This window comes from Mustela erminea, chromosome 1 (assembly GCF_009829155.1).
Source record: "Mustela erminea isolate mMusErm1 chromosome 1, mMusErm1.Pri, whole genome shotgun sequence".
Classification (NCBI taxonomy): Eukaryota; Metazoa; Chordata; class Mammalia; order Carnivora; family Mustelidae; genus Mustela; species Mustela erminea.
Genome location: NC_045614.1, coordinates 98,479,876 through 98,498,547, shown reverse-complemented (window position 1 = coordinate 98,498,547; position 18,672 = coordinate 98,479,876). Strand labels below are relative to the sequence as shown.

The 18,672-nt window shown below is 36.9% G+C and overlaps 1 protein-coding gene across 5 annotated transcripts in view; it reads right to left on the bottom strand.

Moving 5' to 3' along the window:
* The window catches only part of SLC15A2 (solute carrier family 15 member 2), a 63,252-nt gene that overhangs the window by 28,367 nt on the left and 16,213 nt on the right, over positions 1-18,672 (bottom strand). The window contains exons 3-10 of one of the 5 annotated variants that reach the window (XM_032334837.1): positions 13,700-13,752; positions 11,995-12,084; positions 10,097-10,184; positions 9,414-9,555; positions 4,481-4,573; positions 3,270-3,369; positions 1,389-1,479; positions 1,013-1,090 (exon numbers count right to left, since the gene is read on the bottom strand). In XM_032334837.1, the coding sequence (XP_032190728.1) occupies positions 1,013-1,090; positions 1,389-1,479; positions 3,270-3,369; positions 4,481-4,573; positions 9,414-9,555; positions 10,097-10,184; positions 11,995-12,084; positions 13,700-13,752 (735 nt within the window). Of the gene's footprint in view, positions 1-1,012; positions 1,091-1,388; positions 1,480-3,269; positions 3,370-4,480; positions 4,574-9,413; positions 9,556-10,096; positions 10,185-11,204; positions 11,294-11,994; positions 12,085-13,699; positions 13,856-18,672 lie in introns of those variants that run through there. The other 4 variants (XM_032334836.1, XM_032334838.1, XM_032334840.1 and 1 more) reach the window with 4 other exon arrangements.

The following is an 18,672-nucleotide window of genomic DNA, read 5'->3' as shown; positions in this document are numbered from 1 at the left end:
AGTGTTCAGCTTCAACGGAAGGAGACATGGAATGTATTAACACAGCTCTCCTGGAATAACACATAAACTAACTTGGAATTGGAATTAGAATCTGACTGTTACTATTAACCACCTTCTGATAGAAAATAGTCAGGACTGAGCATTGAATCTCTGGCTTCTTTCTTCCTCTATTGAGTTCTTTATGTGTTTGGACTGGATACGTTCCAGGGGGGTGTCACCCAAAGTTTCAGAGTGAGAACAGGTTTCCAGGTCAATGATTAAGAACAATCACATCCAAGTTTCCCCTTAAACTACGAAAACTAAACAACACACACATCCTCTTTCCTCTTCCATTACTGTGTTGTCACTGGTAAACAGAACATACTTGACCTAAGCTGCATTGGTTTCCACTTACTTATCCAACTCCCCTTATTCTCTTTGATTGAGAGAAAACTCCTTGGGAGCACTGAAGAGCAGGGCAACAAAACAGCTAAACCTAGATGCTACTTTAGAAGAATTAAAAATGTCTTCCAATTACCAGATAAATAACTGTCAAATGAAGTAAGCTAGTTTGAGAGAAAGGATTAAATATCTTCCTTGCTTCCTTACATATTTTAGTGTAGAGCAGTGGATCTCAGCCTTGACTACACATTAGAATCACTTAGATATTTTTAAAAAATTATAGATACCTAGGCCCCATCCTGCCGAGATACTGACTTAATTGCTTCCATATGGAGCTGAGGGATCAGTCTAGGAAAGGTCTTAGTTGTGTAACGTTGAGTATGCTTTTCTTTGCTTGTCTCTTTTTTCTCTTTTCTTTCCCACTCTTTTCCTTCCCCTTCCTTCTTTCCTTCCTTCCTTCCTTTGGTTTCTGATTTCATTCAGTTAATTTATCTCCAATGTCTAGAGAAAATTTCTACAATAACACTTACCTAATAGGGTTATGGTGAGGATTGAAATAAATGGCTTAGATGATGTTTTTAATGTAACAGGCATCAGTGGTTATTCATCTCCCCTGTCCCAGTGCACTTACCAAGAGCTATCACCATAAGTAATCCTGGAACTCCAAAAGCCAATGCATAGCAGTCTTCCCCAAAACACTGCACATCTCCTAAAAACAAAATCAAAAACAACAACCAAAAAACCAGCAGCCCTGAATCTTGGGTCTTTAATGTTTGATATTCTATTCTGCAAGCTCAGGTTTGTAAAATCATAGATATAGCCATCTTCTTTCCTCCCAACACCTAGTTCATAATCCTTCTTTTGGGCCAGACAAATCAAGATATTAAAAAATTGTCTCGGTTTTTAAGTCCTTGTAAAAGGAGAGAATGGTCATCAGGAAACCTTGAAAAGGTTTTTGACTGGACAAAGGAAACTCTTAGACAAGGGCCCTCAGAAAAGATCCTAACCTCTCAGCATGGGTGTGATAAATGTAGAAATCAGGCTTCCTGCATTGATGGAGAGGTAGAAGACAGAGAAGTATCTAGTCCGTTCCTCTGCCTGAAAACAAAACAAAACAAAACAAAACACAGGACAAATCATCAGTGCAATGTACCTCCTAGCTCCAGATCCACCCTATGTTCAGACTAAGCTGGAGGTACATACAAAGAAACAGATTCAGACATTGCCTCCATGATATTTGAAAATAATATTAGATACTTTAACAAATAACCCAAACATTTACCCATCTTTCAAACTCCAGTACCAACATCTTTAACATTCTTATATCCCTACTAGGCAAAATGGTCATCTTATACACTAAGCCACTTGTGCACTATACGTGTTTATTCTAATATTAATTTCTTTGCATTAAATATCTATTTCTTTCCAGCAGGCTAAGAGTTCCTTTAGAGCAGAAATCATATCTTACTCCTTTCTGAAATCCCTACTACTCAGCACAGCACCTGACATATATTATACTCAACATGTTTATTGACTGAATTAATTAAGTGAATGACTGACTGAGTTAAATAGTAAACATTGTAGAATGTGTAGTAGAAATGGCACTAGAACAGTGGATTAAACTGTTGATTAAATAAGGTAGCTCACTTACGTGAATTCTACCAGAAAGTATAAAAGGAAACCCTGGGTTTAAAAGTGGTTAGTGGAAACTTGGAGAGGGGTTTGTCTTATTATTGAGATATCTTTGTGGAGCAGTTACCAAATGAAGCAACTTTAAGATAAAGTTGCTGATGCTTTATTCATTTGTCTCATTCTGGCACCACAGGTCTTTTCCTGACACAACAGCATAATCTGTCCTTCCTTATTTACTATTCACAGGGTCTTTGCTTCCTCCTTTTGTCCCCTTTTCAACCTATTCCACTCACCTATTTGTACAGTTCATTGTGCATAGAATCCCAAAGGCTGCCAAAGGTTGGTATTTCTCCAAAGTCAGCAAGCAATTATGATCTATGGTACCCCAGACAGATAAAGAATATAAAATAATAACTCAGATGGCCTGAAGGGTAGGAGAAACACTAGAAGCAGGGCACAGAGAAAGAACAGAGAGAGAAAAACCAGAAACATGAGAAATAGCTACAGATGAGGAAATAATACATGAAGATAGGCAAAAAAGAAAACTGACAGCAAAAGACAGAAAGCCAGAAATGTCACCTACTCAAGAACAGACTCTTTTCCTTGCTTACTTGTCAGAGCTACCTCATATGGGCCCATTTTTAGCTTATTCATACTGCCCCCCACCCCCCAATTAATAGGGGGAGAGTATGTAGGAAAGACGGAATGATATCCAGACAAGTTCATCTATAAAATCTCATTCTGCTTTATTCTGAACGATCATTTTTCCCTTTCACAGGATCTCAGCCAGAGATGCTTAAATCATCTCTACACTGCTCATCACCCCTTATTCTCAAATCACCTACCAAGTTTCTTTTGAAACACCTCAAGTGAGGATAAGCTCACTACTTCAAACTCTATTTGAAGTTTTTCCTTCCATTGAGCAAAAAACTTCTTTTAGCTTTCACCTACTAGTTCTGGTTTAATTACTGACAGCTTTCCAATATCTAGACAGCTATAATATTCTCTTTAATTTGTATCTTATACAGGCTGAATTCTCCAATTCCTTCAACCTTTTTTCATAAGATGTGTTTTAGTCCATTCACCACCTTTGTTACTTTCCTTTGCATGTTTCTCTTTATTAATGACCAGTACCCAGCACTGAACAGAACTCATGACCTGTGGATTACTTTAATCTTAGTAAATAGCTACCTGCCAGGTACATTTTTAATGTCTGCTCTACATTCTTGAAATTACAGAAATAACAGGATTCTTACATGCTTTTCTTCAAACTGGTCTCCACCAAAAGCTGCCACACAGGGTTTAATACCTCCTGTCCCCAAAGCTATGAGACTCAGGCCAACCAATGATAGGACTCTGTAATGGAGAGGGAAGGATACTAACCATACTGATGCTAAACACAACCGCAGAAATTAGATATAGATATCAGGAGAAAAAAATGTGCATAATGTCAAAGACCCCCCCTTCATATTTCTTAACATTTCTGTGGGCACTTTCCATCTTCCTTCACTCCTCAAAGAAACCCAGGGACACTTACCAATCCTTATGACTGTTGAGCCTCTGCCAGAAAGTATACATTGCATGGGAAAGTTTTGTACCTGATAGTCTATTTACCTTTTGTGTGTAATAGGGAGAAGCAGATAATGAAGGAACTCCAAAGTTAAATCACTGGTTCTCAATCTTGTCTTAATTTAAGGGATAAACCAATAGAAGGACCTTACAACCACCAATCACACATACCCTTACTAACCAGAAAGCAAAATGGCAAAATTCATTATAATTAATAGAAAATTTGTCATTCATTTTTGACCGGCACTGACAAGGAGGCATCTAATATTTATTAAAATTGAAAATTCTTAACTCATTGGATAAATACTGTGTAGCCCCATTATAAACATGAATATATATGATCTACATCTTGAACAACTGTAATCCTCTCTATTTAGCAAATTAACTATCAGAATGTATCAAATGCCTCTGGCAAAATAAACATCAATAACTTAAGGGACAGAGCAACTGGAATATATGGAACCACACATAAATGGAAATAATCCAAGCTTTGAATAGGACTTTTACAATGTGTTACAGGGAAATATTATGTACTTTTTTAAATCCTAGCAAAGTACAGATGCATGGGTAGGTGAATAGGTGAGAAAATATGGGGGACATGAGGTTTTAATAATTGTCTTCAAGCATACGATGAGTTTTTATGAAAAGGATACTAGCCAGGCATTCTATAAGTCTCCAAGTGTTTAAAAAAAGCAAATGAGAACAGATAAAGTAGGAAAGAGTTCAACTGGTGATAAAATACTTTTTTTTTTCAACCACTTTGGTAATAAAACAACAGGTTGGAAAATAAAGGGACGTCTCTGGTAAGGAAATAGAAAATCACCTGTAATGAATGTGTGAGACATTTACCTGTCTAAAAGAAGGACAGTGGTTCAGTTTATTTCATGATTCTACTCACGTGTGTACCATTTGTCCCCCTATTATTGGTAAGGCACCCAAGGACTTGACCACATGACCAAGCACATACACCAAGGAGAGATAGATGATTGTCCTGTTGAGAGAGTTAAATCAGTCAGTCTATAAACAGTTAAGAAATGGGCAGAAGACATGAGTAGACACTTTTCCAAAGAAGACATCCAGACATATGAAAAGATGGTCAACATCACTTATCATCAGGGAAATACAAATCAAAACCACAATGATATACCACCTCACACTGTCAGAATGGCTAAAATTATCAACACAAGCAACAACAGGCGCTGGTGAGGATGTGGGAACCCTCTTACACTGTTAGTGGGAATGAAAACTGGTGCAGCTACTCTGGAGAACAGTATGGAGGTTCCTCAAAAAGTTAAAAATAGAATGATCCTATGATCCAGCAATTGCACCACCAGGTATTTACCCAAAGGATAAAAAAAATACAGATTCAAAGGGTTTAGCAATATCAACAATAGCCAAACTATGGAGAGAACCCAAATGTCCATCAACTGATGTACAGAAAAAGAAGATGTGGTATGTGTTATATAATAGAATATTACTCAACCATCAAAAAGAATGAAATCTTGTAATTTGCAGTGAGTTGGATGGGGTGAGAGTGTATTATGCTAAGTGAAATAAGTCAGTCAAAGAGAGACAAATACCATATGATTTCACTCCTGTGTGGAATTTAAGAAACAAAACAGATGAACATATGGGAGGAGGGTAAAAGGAGAGAGGGAAAAAAACCACAAGAGACTCTTTTTTTTTTTTAATTTTTTTTTTATAAACATATATTTTTATCCCCAGGGGTACAGGTCTGTGAACCACCAGGTTTACACACTTCACAGCACTCACCAAAGCACATACCCTCCCCAATGTCCATAACCCCACCCCCTTCTCCCAACCCCCCTCCCCCCAGCAACCCTCAGTTTGCTTCCACAAGAGACTCTTAATGATAGAAAACAAACTGAGGGTTGATGGAGGGATGTGGGTGGGGAATAGGTTAGAGGGGTCATGAGTATTGAAGAAGGTACTTGTGATGAGCACTGGATGTTGTATGTAATTGATGAATCACTGAATTCTACTCCTGAACCCAATACTACATTTTATGTCAACTAACTAAAATTTAAATAAAAATTTAAAAAAGAAGAATTGAGAAGCTTGAGTAACAGTCTCAGAACTCATACTGTTCGCAGTGCTAGGATAAATGGTACAGGAGGAGGAAGGAGTGGAGCAGGAAAGAACTGCCTGAGAAATGTACATAGAAATAGTAATGGTGAATGAACTCTTTACCTTTGTGGTGTTAGAGGTAATGGACTTTCCCTTCAAGCTCCTTTCTCATATGTGACCTGTCCTTTCCCCTCACTCACCGTATATACAAACAGAGCACCCACAGGATGGATCTGCAGCAAGTGATTTTTTTGTTTTTTAAACTAGGAGAACCAGGACAACAGGATACTTTGACCCGTGGTGTTTTTATCAAAGAATGTCTTTGGCTCTAGAAATCAATAGGAGTCAAGAAAAACTCCAGGTAAACAGGAAAAAGGGACGGCTAACACAAAGAACTTTCTTTAAACCCAACCACTGGCATATACCGAAAGATAAAGGGCTCTCAGTTTCAGCTTGGCCACTTGAACACTTGGGTTAATTGTAATCCCCACCACAGTTACCTCAGGTTCAAGTTACCAAGGGTAACAAGGACTCAGGGACTATGAATAGACTGCCCAGTGATAAAGATCATGCAGTTGGTAGGGACTTCTTGTGTTATTTTTTCCAAGAAATCTGAATGATGATAGAAAGTGGAACAGTGAGGAATTCCAGAAAGAAGGTATGTAGAGATTTACACACTGAAATATGGCACACCATGCAATATATTTCTTATATGCATTACTATACCAGCATTCTCTTTGTACATAAGTAGAATATTAGTACTAGAAGGAACCTTGGAAATTATAGGGTTTACATCTGTGATTTTAAAGCGTTATATGCTGGAATATAAAGAATGAAATGAAGGTATCAGAAAGAGGCTAGAGATGCCAGCAGTCTCAGGTTGTGGATTTCTCATTCTAAATGCTTAATCTCTCTAGGATGGCTTTCCAGGGAAGGGACCTTAGGGGGTTCATAAGGGCAAGTAAGGTGTAAGAGATTGGGTGACTAATCCATAGCATTAATTGCCCACGGCAATTAACAACAGAGGGAGGGGGCAGGCTTTCTCAAAAGGCCTTGTAGCATCTTCTAGAGGAAGTTTTCTTTGTTGGAATAAAAAGAATAGGTAGAAAGGGAATAAAAAGGGACTAAAAAGACCCACTATTATGAACCCAAAAGAGATGATCTCTGCTGGATAGTTAAAGAGAAAAAACAAAAGGAGTGTGAGCTGATGTAATATAATAGAGTCTGTGCAGGGAGATCAGAACAATATCAGACTGTTGGACTAAATGGATGAGAAAGTACAAATGGTTTAGAAAGAAAATAAGCAACCTTTTAGGCAGAAGGCTCAGGGAATTAGTCTAAGATATGAAGACTATACGAGAGGAAGCTCATGGCAGGAAACTTTAACAAAGAGAAAGAAGTCAAAATAGATTTGGGCATTCTGCATTTGGAAAGGGGTCACTGATATCCTAGCCATAGGAAACAGAACTTTTCTGGAGAGACTTGATCTGGAGAGACTGATCTTCCATCTATAAATGAGGAAGGTAAAATTCAGAGAGGTCAAAGGACATTCCTAAAGTGACATTCTTGGAGTGCCTGGATGTCCAGGTCGGTTGAATGTCTGACTCTTGATTTTGGCTCAGGTCATAATATTGAAGTTGAGGGACTGATCCCTTTGACAGGTCCATGCTGAATGTGGAGTCTGCTTAGGGATTCTTTCTCTCTTCTCCCTCTGCCTCTCCTTGCTCTCATGCTCACTTTTGCTCTCTCTTTCTCTTTCTTAAAAAGGAAAAAAAAAATAAATAAATAAGTGACATTCTAATCAATTAATATTAGGGTTAGGTCTAGAATTTCTATGTCTTGCTTATAGCCCAGTGTTTCTTTAGTTTTACTATATACAGGTTAATGTGGAAAAGAGGAAGAAGTTTTAGGTTTTATTTCATCACCAAAGCCATTGTTAATTAGAGCTTAGGAACTGAGAAGGAATATGTGTAGTGACGGCAGAGAAAGAGACCTAGCATTAAGAAGTTCAGCTCTGATGAGACAAAAAAGATAGGAGACAGAAAGGACATGATCTAGACCTGCTCAGAGAAAGAGTAAGGAGAAGTGTAGAGATGGTATCCAAAAGCATATTTGGCAATAAACAAATTTAAGAGAGTGATTGTAAGCCTGAACTGATAGGCATGGGTCACAGGGTATAAAAACCACACTAGGGACTATGACTAAAAATGTTTGGCTCTCTTTAAAAGCAACTTGACATAAAAAATAGTGTTCTAACATGCAGTTAAGCCTCTCAGTAGATGTTTATAGACATCATGAAAAGCCATATCTGTGCTTTAAATTTAGAGGAAGTAATTTTAAAAATAGCCCAGTGAGGGGTATTAAAGAGGGCATGTATTGCATGGAGCACTGGGTGTTAGAAACAAACAATGAATCATGGAACAGTAATTCAAATCTAATGATGTACTGTATGGTGACTAACATAACATAATAAAAAATAAATGAAAGTACTATGTCATGTTTGAGAGTCTTTTATTCTGTAAGTATTTATTTATTGAATAAAGACCATGGTTTATACTTTTTATTTTGCATATAGTGTCAACCTCCTCTCTGGAGGGACTTGGTGACCAATACTACATAAGCAGCAAAAATAAATCTTAAACATCTTCCTACCATCCTTCTCTTAAGTCAAGAAACTGTGTTTACTACCATGCTATGGTTGTAGCTATCTATTAAATGCTGATTAAACACTTTAGGACAATGAATATATACAGGCCAAGTGAGGTATAAACCAATGTTTACTAAATATGATTCCCTAGAACACCACATCCACAAATTATCCTGAAAAAATATTCCATGGTCAAATAAGTTTGGGAATCACTACATACCATAACCTTCTCTTGGAGACTGTACAGTATTTATTACCATGTTAAAGGCTATAAGAAGTCTTGCAGTAAAAAATAAATAAATAAATAAATAAAAATTTAACTTAGCTTAACCTAGCATTTTCCAAACTTATTGGACCATGAGAACTTTATCTTTCTTTATTACACTCATTGTATCCTATCAACCAATTTCCAAAAAATGCACTCTGAGAAATATTAATTAAAACAAATCCATAGATGATAAGACTATGGAAAATAACTTGGTGATGGATAGCCAAGATCCATCTCTAACCTATGAGGATAATGGTATAGGAGACAACAAAAACACTATCCCATGAATGTCTCTTATTGCTATTTTCAGAGGCTTAAAAGATATGGAACTGAATAGACCATTAGTCTAACTCATGAAAATATTTATTATATTCTTAAGAAGGAAACTATAGAGATAAGGGAAAAGAAACAGTAAAACAGTTGAGAAGAGGGACTCATAAGAATATACTAAAGATGATTCAGCCAGAGAAGAGATGGACAGTATATGAAATAACTACATTGAGGTCTCTAAAATTATAAATTTTCGGCTGGGTAGCAATCCTTATTGTCCCTAAGATCAGAACAAGAATTGGTCTTAAAATACAGAATGGAAGATTAAAATTAGATTGAGGGAAAAAAAAAAAAAATTCCTGACTAGAAAGGATGTAAACAATTAGAAAAACTGACAATGAAGAGAAATAGTCTTTCTGTGTTGTCAGTCTTAGAGAGATGCTTATTTGTCATGAATGACCTAACTATCTTCTTGGCTGGGAACCAAGAGGCTATAAGTGACAAAATCTCAGCACAATTAGGCTGTGACGTGGTGATGTGATCTCCCATTTTCCTTACTTGAATTTTCCCAGCCATGAGTCAGCAATGGCTGCTCCCAGGATGGGAGTGAAATAACAGAGGCTGCTGAAGGCATGGTATATAGATGTGGAGGTGTCCTCGCTCCAGTGCAGGAAATACAGGAAATACAGGGTCAGCACAGCTGAGGTTGAAAAGGGAAAACAAAAGAAGATAAATGCATTAAAGTGATTTATGGAGAAGTACATTTTATCTCTGAAGGTGATCTCGACCTTCAACTCTCTTATTGGTGAAGTGACTGAGGGGTGACTGCCAGGTAGTAGAAGCAAGAGCCATGGCAAGTGTGGGTGTGGGGCTATGCTTAGTGTACAATTGCAATATTCCTCCCTTCAGTCCATGCGCTTACATAGCAGCAAAGATCATATAGTGCTTCCAATGTCCCTACCTTCTCCCTCCCAACAATGTAGTTCATATCTGAGAAACAGATATGAAAATGGAAGTTGTCATACTTTTATTCTTACAGACTGTGTTCTGGTTTCTTGGCTTGTATGAGTTGCTAGGTGAAATCCCATGAGGTATTTATTGGCAGTGTTGGCTAAAGGGAAAGACCAATTTGGATAAAGGCAGAAAGTGTGGAAAAGAGAAATAAGGGCATAAAGAAGACCAGGTTGTTCCAAATATGAGGATGAGTGGGGAAAAAGAAAGACCTTAGGACACAAAATTACCTTTCATGCCATAATAGGAAAAGCGCTCACAGAATTCATTCACCACAATGAAGGCAATGCTCAGTGGATAGTTGGAGCCACAGATTTTCTATGAAACAAAAAGACAATGGTTCAAGCATGAACTTCCCCCCTCCACCATTTAAATCAGTAGATTGTTCTATAACAGAAAAATATGTTTATTTTAAATCACTGTGATAGGTAAAGTGAAGCAATGGCTCCTACTCTTCATGAAACAGCTATTATCACAGTGAAAGACCTGCAGTGCTGATAGAAGTTATTTGGAATATTACTTCACTTCTCGTTCATTTAACATGGAAGTACTCAGACATTCCTTGATCTCAGGCACCAGGACCTCCTTATCTTCCTACAACTCTTTACTGAAAAGCCTGGGGTTCTGAGCAGGAGAATAATCATACTTATTTCTAAGAACAGAACAAAGAATTAGACGGTGGAGCACTTGATGCCCAAGCAGTTACATTTAGAGGTCAATAACTTCCTTAGCTGCACTGTTCAAACTAACCTCTTTTGTCCCCACCTGCCATATTCATCATGCCAGGAGGAATCCTGACAATATGATGGTTTCCCATTCAGAGCCTGCAGGAGCCAGGCTCAGAGCCCAACCGAAAGGAATCTGATTGATCACCTTAAACTTGGGCAGAGAGTTCTTAAATCTTCTAACATTAAATGTTCATTCTTCCTGTGAAAGACATTCTATAACATTTTCTTGTTAATCCTATTAGACATTAAAAGAACTATGCTATTACATGTACCATATCAGTCAGTATAAAGGGACTGCCATGTTTATTTCAAATCCCTACCTATTATGATAGCCCAACTAACATGAGAGGGGATGGAGATAACTGTACTTGGGACAGTCAAATCTCATCGTGAAATTTTATCACCTCTTATTTCCTAAGAAATACGTGCATCTTTTTAAACAGACTGAAATTGTTTAGGACCAGAAGATATATAATTAACTAAATAAATAAAGTCATAAGTTAATGATTTTATTTTTTACCCATATGGATAGATATGAAGAACCCTCCTAAATATTAATATATGTTAATATATTAACTTACTTGAAAGACACAATAAACTGGCTTCTTACCTTCCCAGCTCACATCTTGAGAATTATGCAACCTGGAGTTTAGTTAACACACTTTACCAGCTATGTACTATTGGTTTTGGCTGTGTTAATCTACTGACCCTGGGCATGCCACTGCACCTGTCTTTATGTTCAATCCTCTTATTCCAAAGAAATGAGAAAACTACCACCTCTTGGCCCATAGAGAAAACTCCATAAATATTGGCTATTATTCCTATACCCTCTCCACTTTTAAGATTTTGATATAAAGATTTAATGAGATGATAGATTTGGAAGTGTTTAACAAGTATGTAATACAAACATCATTATTCTTTGATTCTCTGTCCTGTCTTCCAATGTAAACTGGCACACATCATAAAAGAGACTGGCTCTATTCCAAAACTTTCCTTGGTGTCTGGCATAAGATTCTGAATACAGGGGGGAGCTAAGGGCTGAGTTTTTATATTGGTTTAGAAAGAACAATCACACACAGTTCTCCGGGCAAGAATGCTTGCCAAGTTTCCCTGGATATTCAAATTGCTTCTTTTTTCACCCCAGAGAAACTCAGAATATGCAATGAGATACAGCAAAGTCCTGGAACCCAACTGAAGAACTCCTAACTACCTCTTCCTGATGCTTCTTCTCCTAAGTAAAGGAAACTTCTGTTTAAATTTGGTTTTCAGGTTAATTCTAAGTCCAAGTGAGAATAGTTTTTAATACCCTAATACAGCTCAGCCTGACACTCCAGAGGCCAAGTAGAACCAAAAGAGCAATTCTGTTCCTGTCAGAAGGAGACTGGAATTTGGGGACTCACCGGAGTTGGCTTCTTTGGAAGGCTGAGAAGTCGAGGTGGTACCTCTTCAGTGGAGACAGGTGAAAAAAGAGTTTCCTTGGACTCATTTTTCTGGAAAGGATTCATAGCTGGTTTCTTACTCTCACTCTCCTCAAGCATTTGGCTTCGGTAGGCAGTTGGGACAGCTGCCAGCCTACTGTAAAAACGGGCACTGGGAGTGGACTAGGTTTAACCCTCTGTGTGTCAGCTTTTAGCAGCTGCCTGACCCAAAGCAAAGCACAAAGCTATGGGAAAAGAAAGGGTTAGGTCTCAGAGACTAGTCAGAATAATGATTAAGTAAAAGGTTAAGCATGAGGAAGTAAGAGTAACATATCACAAGATGGGGCAAGACAGTGCTGGAGAATTACAGAAGAGTACAAAATAGCTGAGAATACAACGCCTCAAGTATAGATTTAAAAACTGATTTCAGGAAAAAAACCTGATTTCAGAGTCACAGGAGCAGCCATTTATTGAACATCTATTATGGCCAACAAAAATGTATATATAATACATACATATTTTATATATATATATATTTATATATATATATATATACACGCACACACACACACACACACACACACACACATATATATAATACCTACCTATCTACATTCTAATTCTTAGCACAATCCCCACTTTGTAGGAACTAATATCTTAAGAGGTTGAGCAATTTGTCTAAAGTTACGTGGTCAGCAAGTGGCAAGTCTGGAATTTTAACTGCTGTGATTGATGGGAGATTTGTATCAGTAATGCCTATGGTCATTATTCAGGAATGGAGGGTATGCAAACGGGAATGTAGGAATATAGAGGAATTGAAATGCATTGAAGAGGGAAAGTCATCACAAAATTGAATGTGCAAAGATAGAATAGATGTTGATTTTGGTTTTCAACATAATAAAGTTCAAATAGAAATAGCCTATAAACAGTTAAAGAGGTGGGGCTAAAGAAAATGAGAAAAAAGGTTTGAAGATGTACATTTGAGAATCATTCTTCTTTGCTAAATTCATTCCTTGTGTTTTCATCACTTCAAGATGAATCCGTAATTTAATTGATAAATAAAATTCAATTTGAGCAAAAATTATGAACTACTTTCTTTTTTAGAAAAATATTTTATTTATTGAGAGAGAGAGAGAGAGAGTATGCATGCACATGAGTGGGGCAGGGAGGGGCCGAGGGAGAGGAAATCTCAAGATTTCCTGCTGAGCACGGAGCCCTATGCAGGGCTCTATCCTATGACCCTGAGATCATGATCTGAGCCAAAATCAAGAGTTGAATGCTTAACCAGTGGAGCCATCCATGAACTAGTTACTTTCTAGATACTATCACAAACATATTTTCATTAATACTTAGTAAATGAACTCCCAAATTACTCCAGAATATAATATTTAGCCTTTATCAGAGGAGGAATAAAAACGGGTATTATGATGATAGATGCATTTAATACAGTAAGTTGATAGAAAAGATGAACAAGAGTATGATGCCTTTCCGGTTGTCAGTGAAAAGAAAAATGAAAACAAATGCCAGAGAGCTATAAGAAAAATGAGGGTTAAACTAACAAGGGGATCATAAAACAGGAGAATTATTTTATTTGAGAATATGAGAGAGAACCTATAAATTGACGCCTTGAAAAATTCTTAAACTACTTATTTAACTTGCTGATGAATAAGGCCAGAACAAACTTTACCTCAGACTTTGACCTTGTCTTCTCACTCCTCATCGCCCCTCTCTTCTGCCAACCTTTAACCAAAGAAGAGTCCAGCTTCATTTTTGACTGTGGCATTAATGATTAAGCTGTAGTTATTCTTTCCAAAGGTATTATTCCTTCTGACTTAGTGTGGTTATAACTTTAAATGCAAAACAAATAAATAGTCATGATTTACTAATCAAATTAACCTCAAGATGCCTTAAAGATCTAATTATATCAATGGTTCCCCCTGCTCTGGCCTATACTTCTAGAATAGCATTTGACCTGGCAAAGCACCTGTAGATACAGTGCACCTGTAGAGGCACTGCACCAATTCCTTTGCACTCAAAGGTACCCCTAATACCAAACTTTAGAGTATTGGCATTGGTTCATTGGTACTCTTTTAGATGAAATTCTTGTTTTGATTATGGCAGTATAATGCTAGCATTCATAGAATCAAATAATATCAGAGATGGAGGGAATCTTAATCTTGTCCTATGTAAACTAAACTTCCCTGATGGTGAGAGTGATATAGGGTATTTCATTCTCATATATATATCTATTAATTTATATATATGTTTTTATATATTCCAGAACAATTAATATATATATATATATACACACACACACACATATGTATGAATGTAGGCATATGTACACACACACGTGTACATACACATATACACACACAGATTTGCAGGCCTTTTTCTTGAAAATAACTTATTCAATAGATTTAAGTAGGGATCCAAGAACCTCTGTTTTTAAGAAGCACCTCTAGTGATTCTTATGACAGGAATTTAGGGAGCACTGGTTTGAAATCCCTCTGCTAGTCTAGCTTACAGAATACTACAGGAGAGCTCAAAGTTCAGAAGGGGCAGAGCAAGAACTAGAACTCTAACCTGCCATGGCCTATTCTAGAGCTCTATCATACACCAAGATGTCTCTTACATGCTATCATTTTTGCTAAGTTGAAATCAGACAGAAGAATAAAAGGGAAGAAATCAAAGAGAAAAGCAACTCCTGGACAGAAATGAGTACAAATTCTTCAGAGACAAAAGGGGTAATAAAAGTGGAAGAATCTAAAATATCAGTAATAAGAGTAAGAAATATTTATGGCCTCAGTGAGTGTATCAGCAGATTGATACTTTACACTCATATTCAGAAAGGAGACTAAGGCTCTAAAATGATAGATACTAATATAGTCAGAGAGAAGAGACATAAGAAATTAAAAGAAAACATGTTTAATAAGGTATATGAATATAGAATAAGCACACAAGGGGCACCTGAGTAGCTCAGTCAGTTAAGCATCTGCCTTTGGCTCAGGTCATGATCCCAGAGTCCTGGAATCAAGCCCTGTATCGCGCTCCCTGCTCAGTGGGGAGTCTATTTCTCCTTCTCCCTCTGCCCCTCCACCTGCTTGTGCTCTCTCTCTCAAATAAATATATACAATCTTAAAAAAAAAAAAAAAAGAATCAGCATGCAAAAATAAGTTGTACTTAAATATGACCAAAAACAAAAAGAAAAGGGAATTTTAAAAGTGATACCAGCTATAATTGCATAAAAATACCTAGGAATAAATCTAATAAAAGATAGCCAAGACCTCAACATTAAAACTATAAAATATTATTGAAAGTAATTAAAGATCTAAATAAATGAAGAGACATACCATGCTCATGATTTAGAAATTTTGTATTATAAAGCTGTAAATCTTCCAAATCAACCTGTTGTTTTAATACAAACTCCTAGTAGGTTTTGTGAGTGTAAAAAATGACAAGATGATTTTTAAAATTCATATGGGGATGCATAAGCCAAGAATAGCAAAGGCAATCTTGAAGAACAATAGTGAATGACTACTCAGTGTAAGACTTACTATAAAATATTGTAATTAGGGGCGCCTGGGTGGCTCAGTGGGTTAAGCCTCTGCCTTTGGCTCAGGTCATGATCTCAGAATCCTGCGATCGAGTCCTACATCGGGCTCTCTGCTCAGCAGGGAGCCTGCTTCCTCCTCTCTCTCTGCCTGCCTCTCTGCCTACTTGTGATCTCTGTCAAATAAATAAATAAAATCTTTAAAAAAAAATTATTGTAATTATAACAGAGTGGAATCAACACAATAGGCAACAAATGGAACAAAAAGGACTTTAGAGACATACACACTGCCGAGGTATCATTAATGGCAAAGTTGACTCTGTAGTGCAGTGGGGGAAATAATGGTGCTTTCAATAAACACCATCTGTATATCCACATGGAAAAAATAATTTTGGCCCTTATCTTATACCATATTTAAAAAATAATTCTATATAGATTGTGATATGTTTTTTTAAAGCAATTTTTTTTTAAGATTTTAGTTACTTATTTGACAGATAGAGGTCACAAGTAGGCAGAAAGGCAGGCAGAGAGAGAGAGGAGGAAGCAGGCTCCCTGCTGAGCAGAGAGCCCGATGTAGGACTCGATCCCAGGATCCTAAGATCATGACCTGAGCCAAAGGCAGAGGCTTTAACCCACTGAGCCACCCAGGGACCCCTGTGATCTGTTTTTTTAAAAATAAAGCTTTTAGAGAAAAACATCTTTATGTTCCCTGTACAGATATATTCTAAGATTTTTCAAATAAGACATAAAATATGATTGCCATAAAAGAAAAACAATTGATATTTTGGACTATATTGTATTACTTGGAGCAGTCAAAGACTGGGCAGAGGTAATGGTTAAACACCTTGAACCATATGATAATCATATGGTTTCACTTATTTGTGGAGCATAACAAATATCATGGAAGACAAGGGGTGTTAAAGAGGAGAAGGGAGTTGGGGTAAATTGGAAGGGGAGGTGAATCATGAGAGACTATGGACTCTGAAAAACAATCTGAGGGGTTTGAAGTGGCGGGGGGGTGGAAGGTTGGGGTACCAGGTGGTGGGTATTATAGAGGGCACGGATTGCATGGAGCACTGGGTGTGGTGAAAAAATAATGAATACTGTTTTTCTGAAAATAAATAAATTAATAAAAAAATAAAATAAAGTAACAAAAACAAACCAAAAAAGCCTTGAACCACAAAGGCTTTGTCTTTTGCTGACGGAACTGTGTGTGTAGGGGAGTGAGTTCAAAGTTCAGGCTATTTCCAAGTCTTCCCAGATTTTACTTTTTATCAGGCTTTTTCCCTGCACACAAGCACATAGCTCCAGGGTTAGTTAGTTAGGAATGTATGAATAACTTGGGGCATCTCTGATTCCATATGCACAGCCTTAGTTAGAATGTCATCTCCCCAGTAAGGATTGCAACCTCAGGCTGCTAGGGCTAAGCTCTTGCCTCTTCTCCACTGGCCAGCATCTGAGAGGTCACTTCCATGTAAAATGTTGCAGGGCATGAATGTCACCTACTCTTACAAACTGAGTGAGACTCCTTCATGAAGGTAGGGTAGGAGAGCTATCAACCTTTCTAGAACACACTTTTTACGATATTTTTTCCATTCTTGAGTTCTTAATTTTGACTCATCTCTTACTAAACTGGAAATTACTGAAGTAATTATTACAGGAATGGAATGTGAAAGATATAATTCCTGAATTCTGACATGTCTAAGAATGTCTTCTTACCAAACTATGGATGACTATTAACATATACACTGTAGGTCACACTCATATCCTTGTGCAAATGCAGCTTTCCTAACTTTAGTGCTTTAGTACAGTGTTATGCAATGATTCAAACCCATTGATTTTTGTTCCTTTGTAGCCAACTTACTTTTCCCACTTGCAAGCATATATCATTTTCATTTTCATCAAACCATTCAGAACAGGCAAAATAAAATGATATTGTGCTTATGTCAACTAACCTTATTATAGTAATCATTTCATAATAATTATGTGGATCAAATCATCACACTGTACATCTTAAATTTATACAGTGTCATATGTCAATTACATTTCAATAAAGTTGGGGAAAAAGATAATTGCTTGGCATCATGTCAGGATCATCAGATGATTCTGGCAGAGAACCTCATATCTGGTAATCTGTCTCATCCATAGCTCCCTGCATTTCAGTGTCTGAAAAAACATCAAATGAGGAGGTACAGAGGCATGGAAAATATTATTTCATTCCTCTCTAAACCACTTATATTTATCCTTAAAGGGTATAGAGAATGATACTCTAGGTATTCAGACCATAAAAAAGAACATGTCTTTAAGAACATGTTTCATTTATGGGGTAAATAATAAGGGGGAGAAAGGAGGATATACCTTTTGACTGCAAAAGGTATAGTTTGAGAATATAATGTTATGTAGCTGGCATTATCAACTCAGACCACCATGTACTCATTCCTGGTACAGTAATCACTAATCAAAGAAATCTCAGCATAATAAGTTTCAGTAAAAACCATTATAATTTGTATTACTATGTTAAAATGATAAGCATGTTTTATTAGCTACATTAAATATTTGAGCTTGTTTTAGTTAAGTAATAAATGACATAGCTGTGGTTCTCAGATAATGGTTGATGAATAAAATAGATATAAAAATGAAGTTAAAAATAGATTAGCTGAGGGTAGGCCAAAGAGAGGAAGGGAGAGAGAATAAAGTAAGAGAGATTAAAACCAAAATTTAAAGATTTAAAAAAAAAACACAAATTCCTATGGTAAAAGGCAATTATGACAAAATTTTTTATTGAACTTCAACTGCTGAAACTTGGAAACAGCCAAAATTCTTTCAGCAGGTTAGAGAATAAGTAAACTTTGGTACATCCAGACAATGTAATGCTATTCAGTGACAAAATGGAATGAGCTATGAAGCCATGTAAAGACATGGATGAAGCTTAAATGCATATTTAAGTAAAAAAATTCAGTCTGAAAAGGCAGCGTACAGTATAATTCTAACTATGTGACATGCTATAAAAGGCAAAACCAAGGAGACAGTAAAAGATCAGTGGCTGCCAGTGGTTGGGGTGGGGAAGGAGGAATAAATGAATAGACAGAGCAAAGGATTTTCAGGGC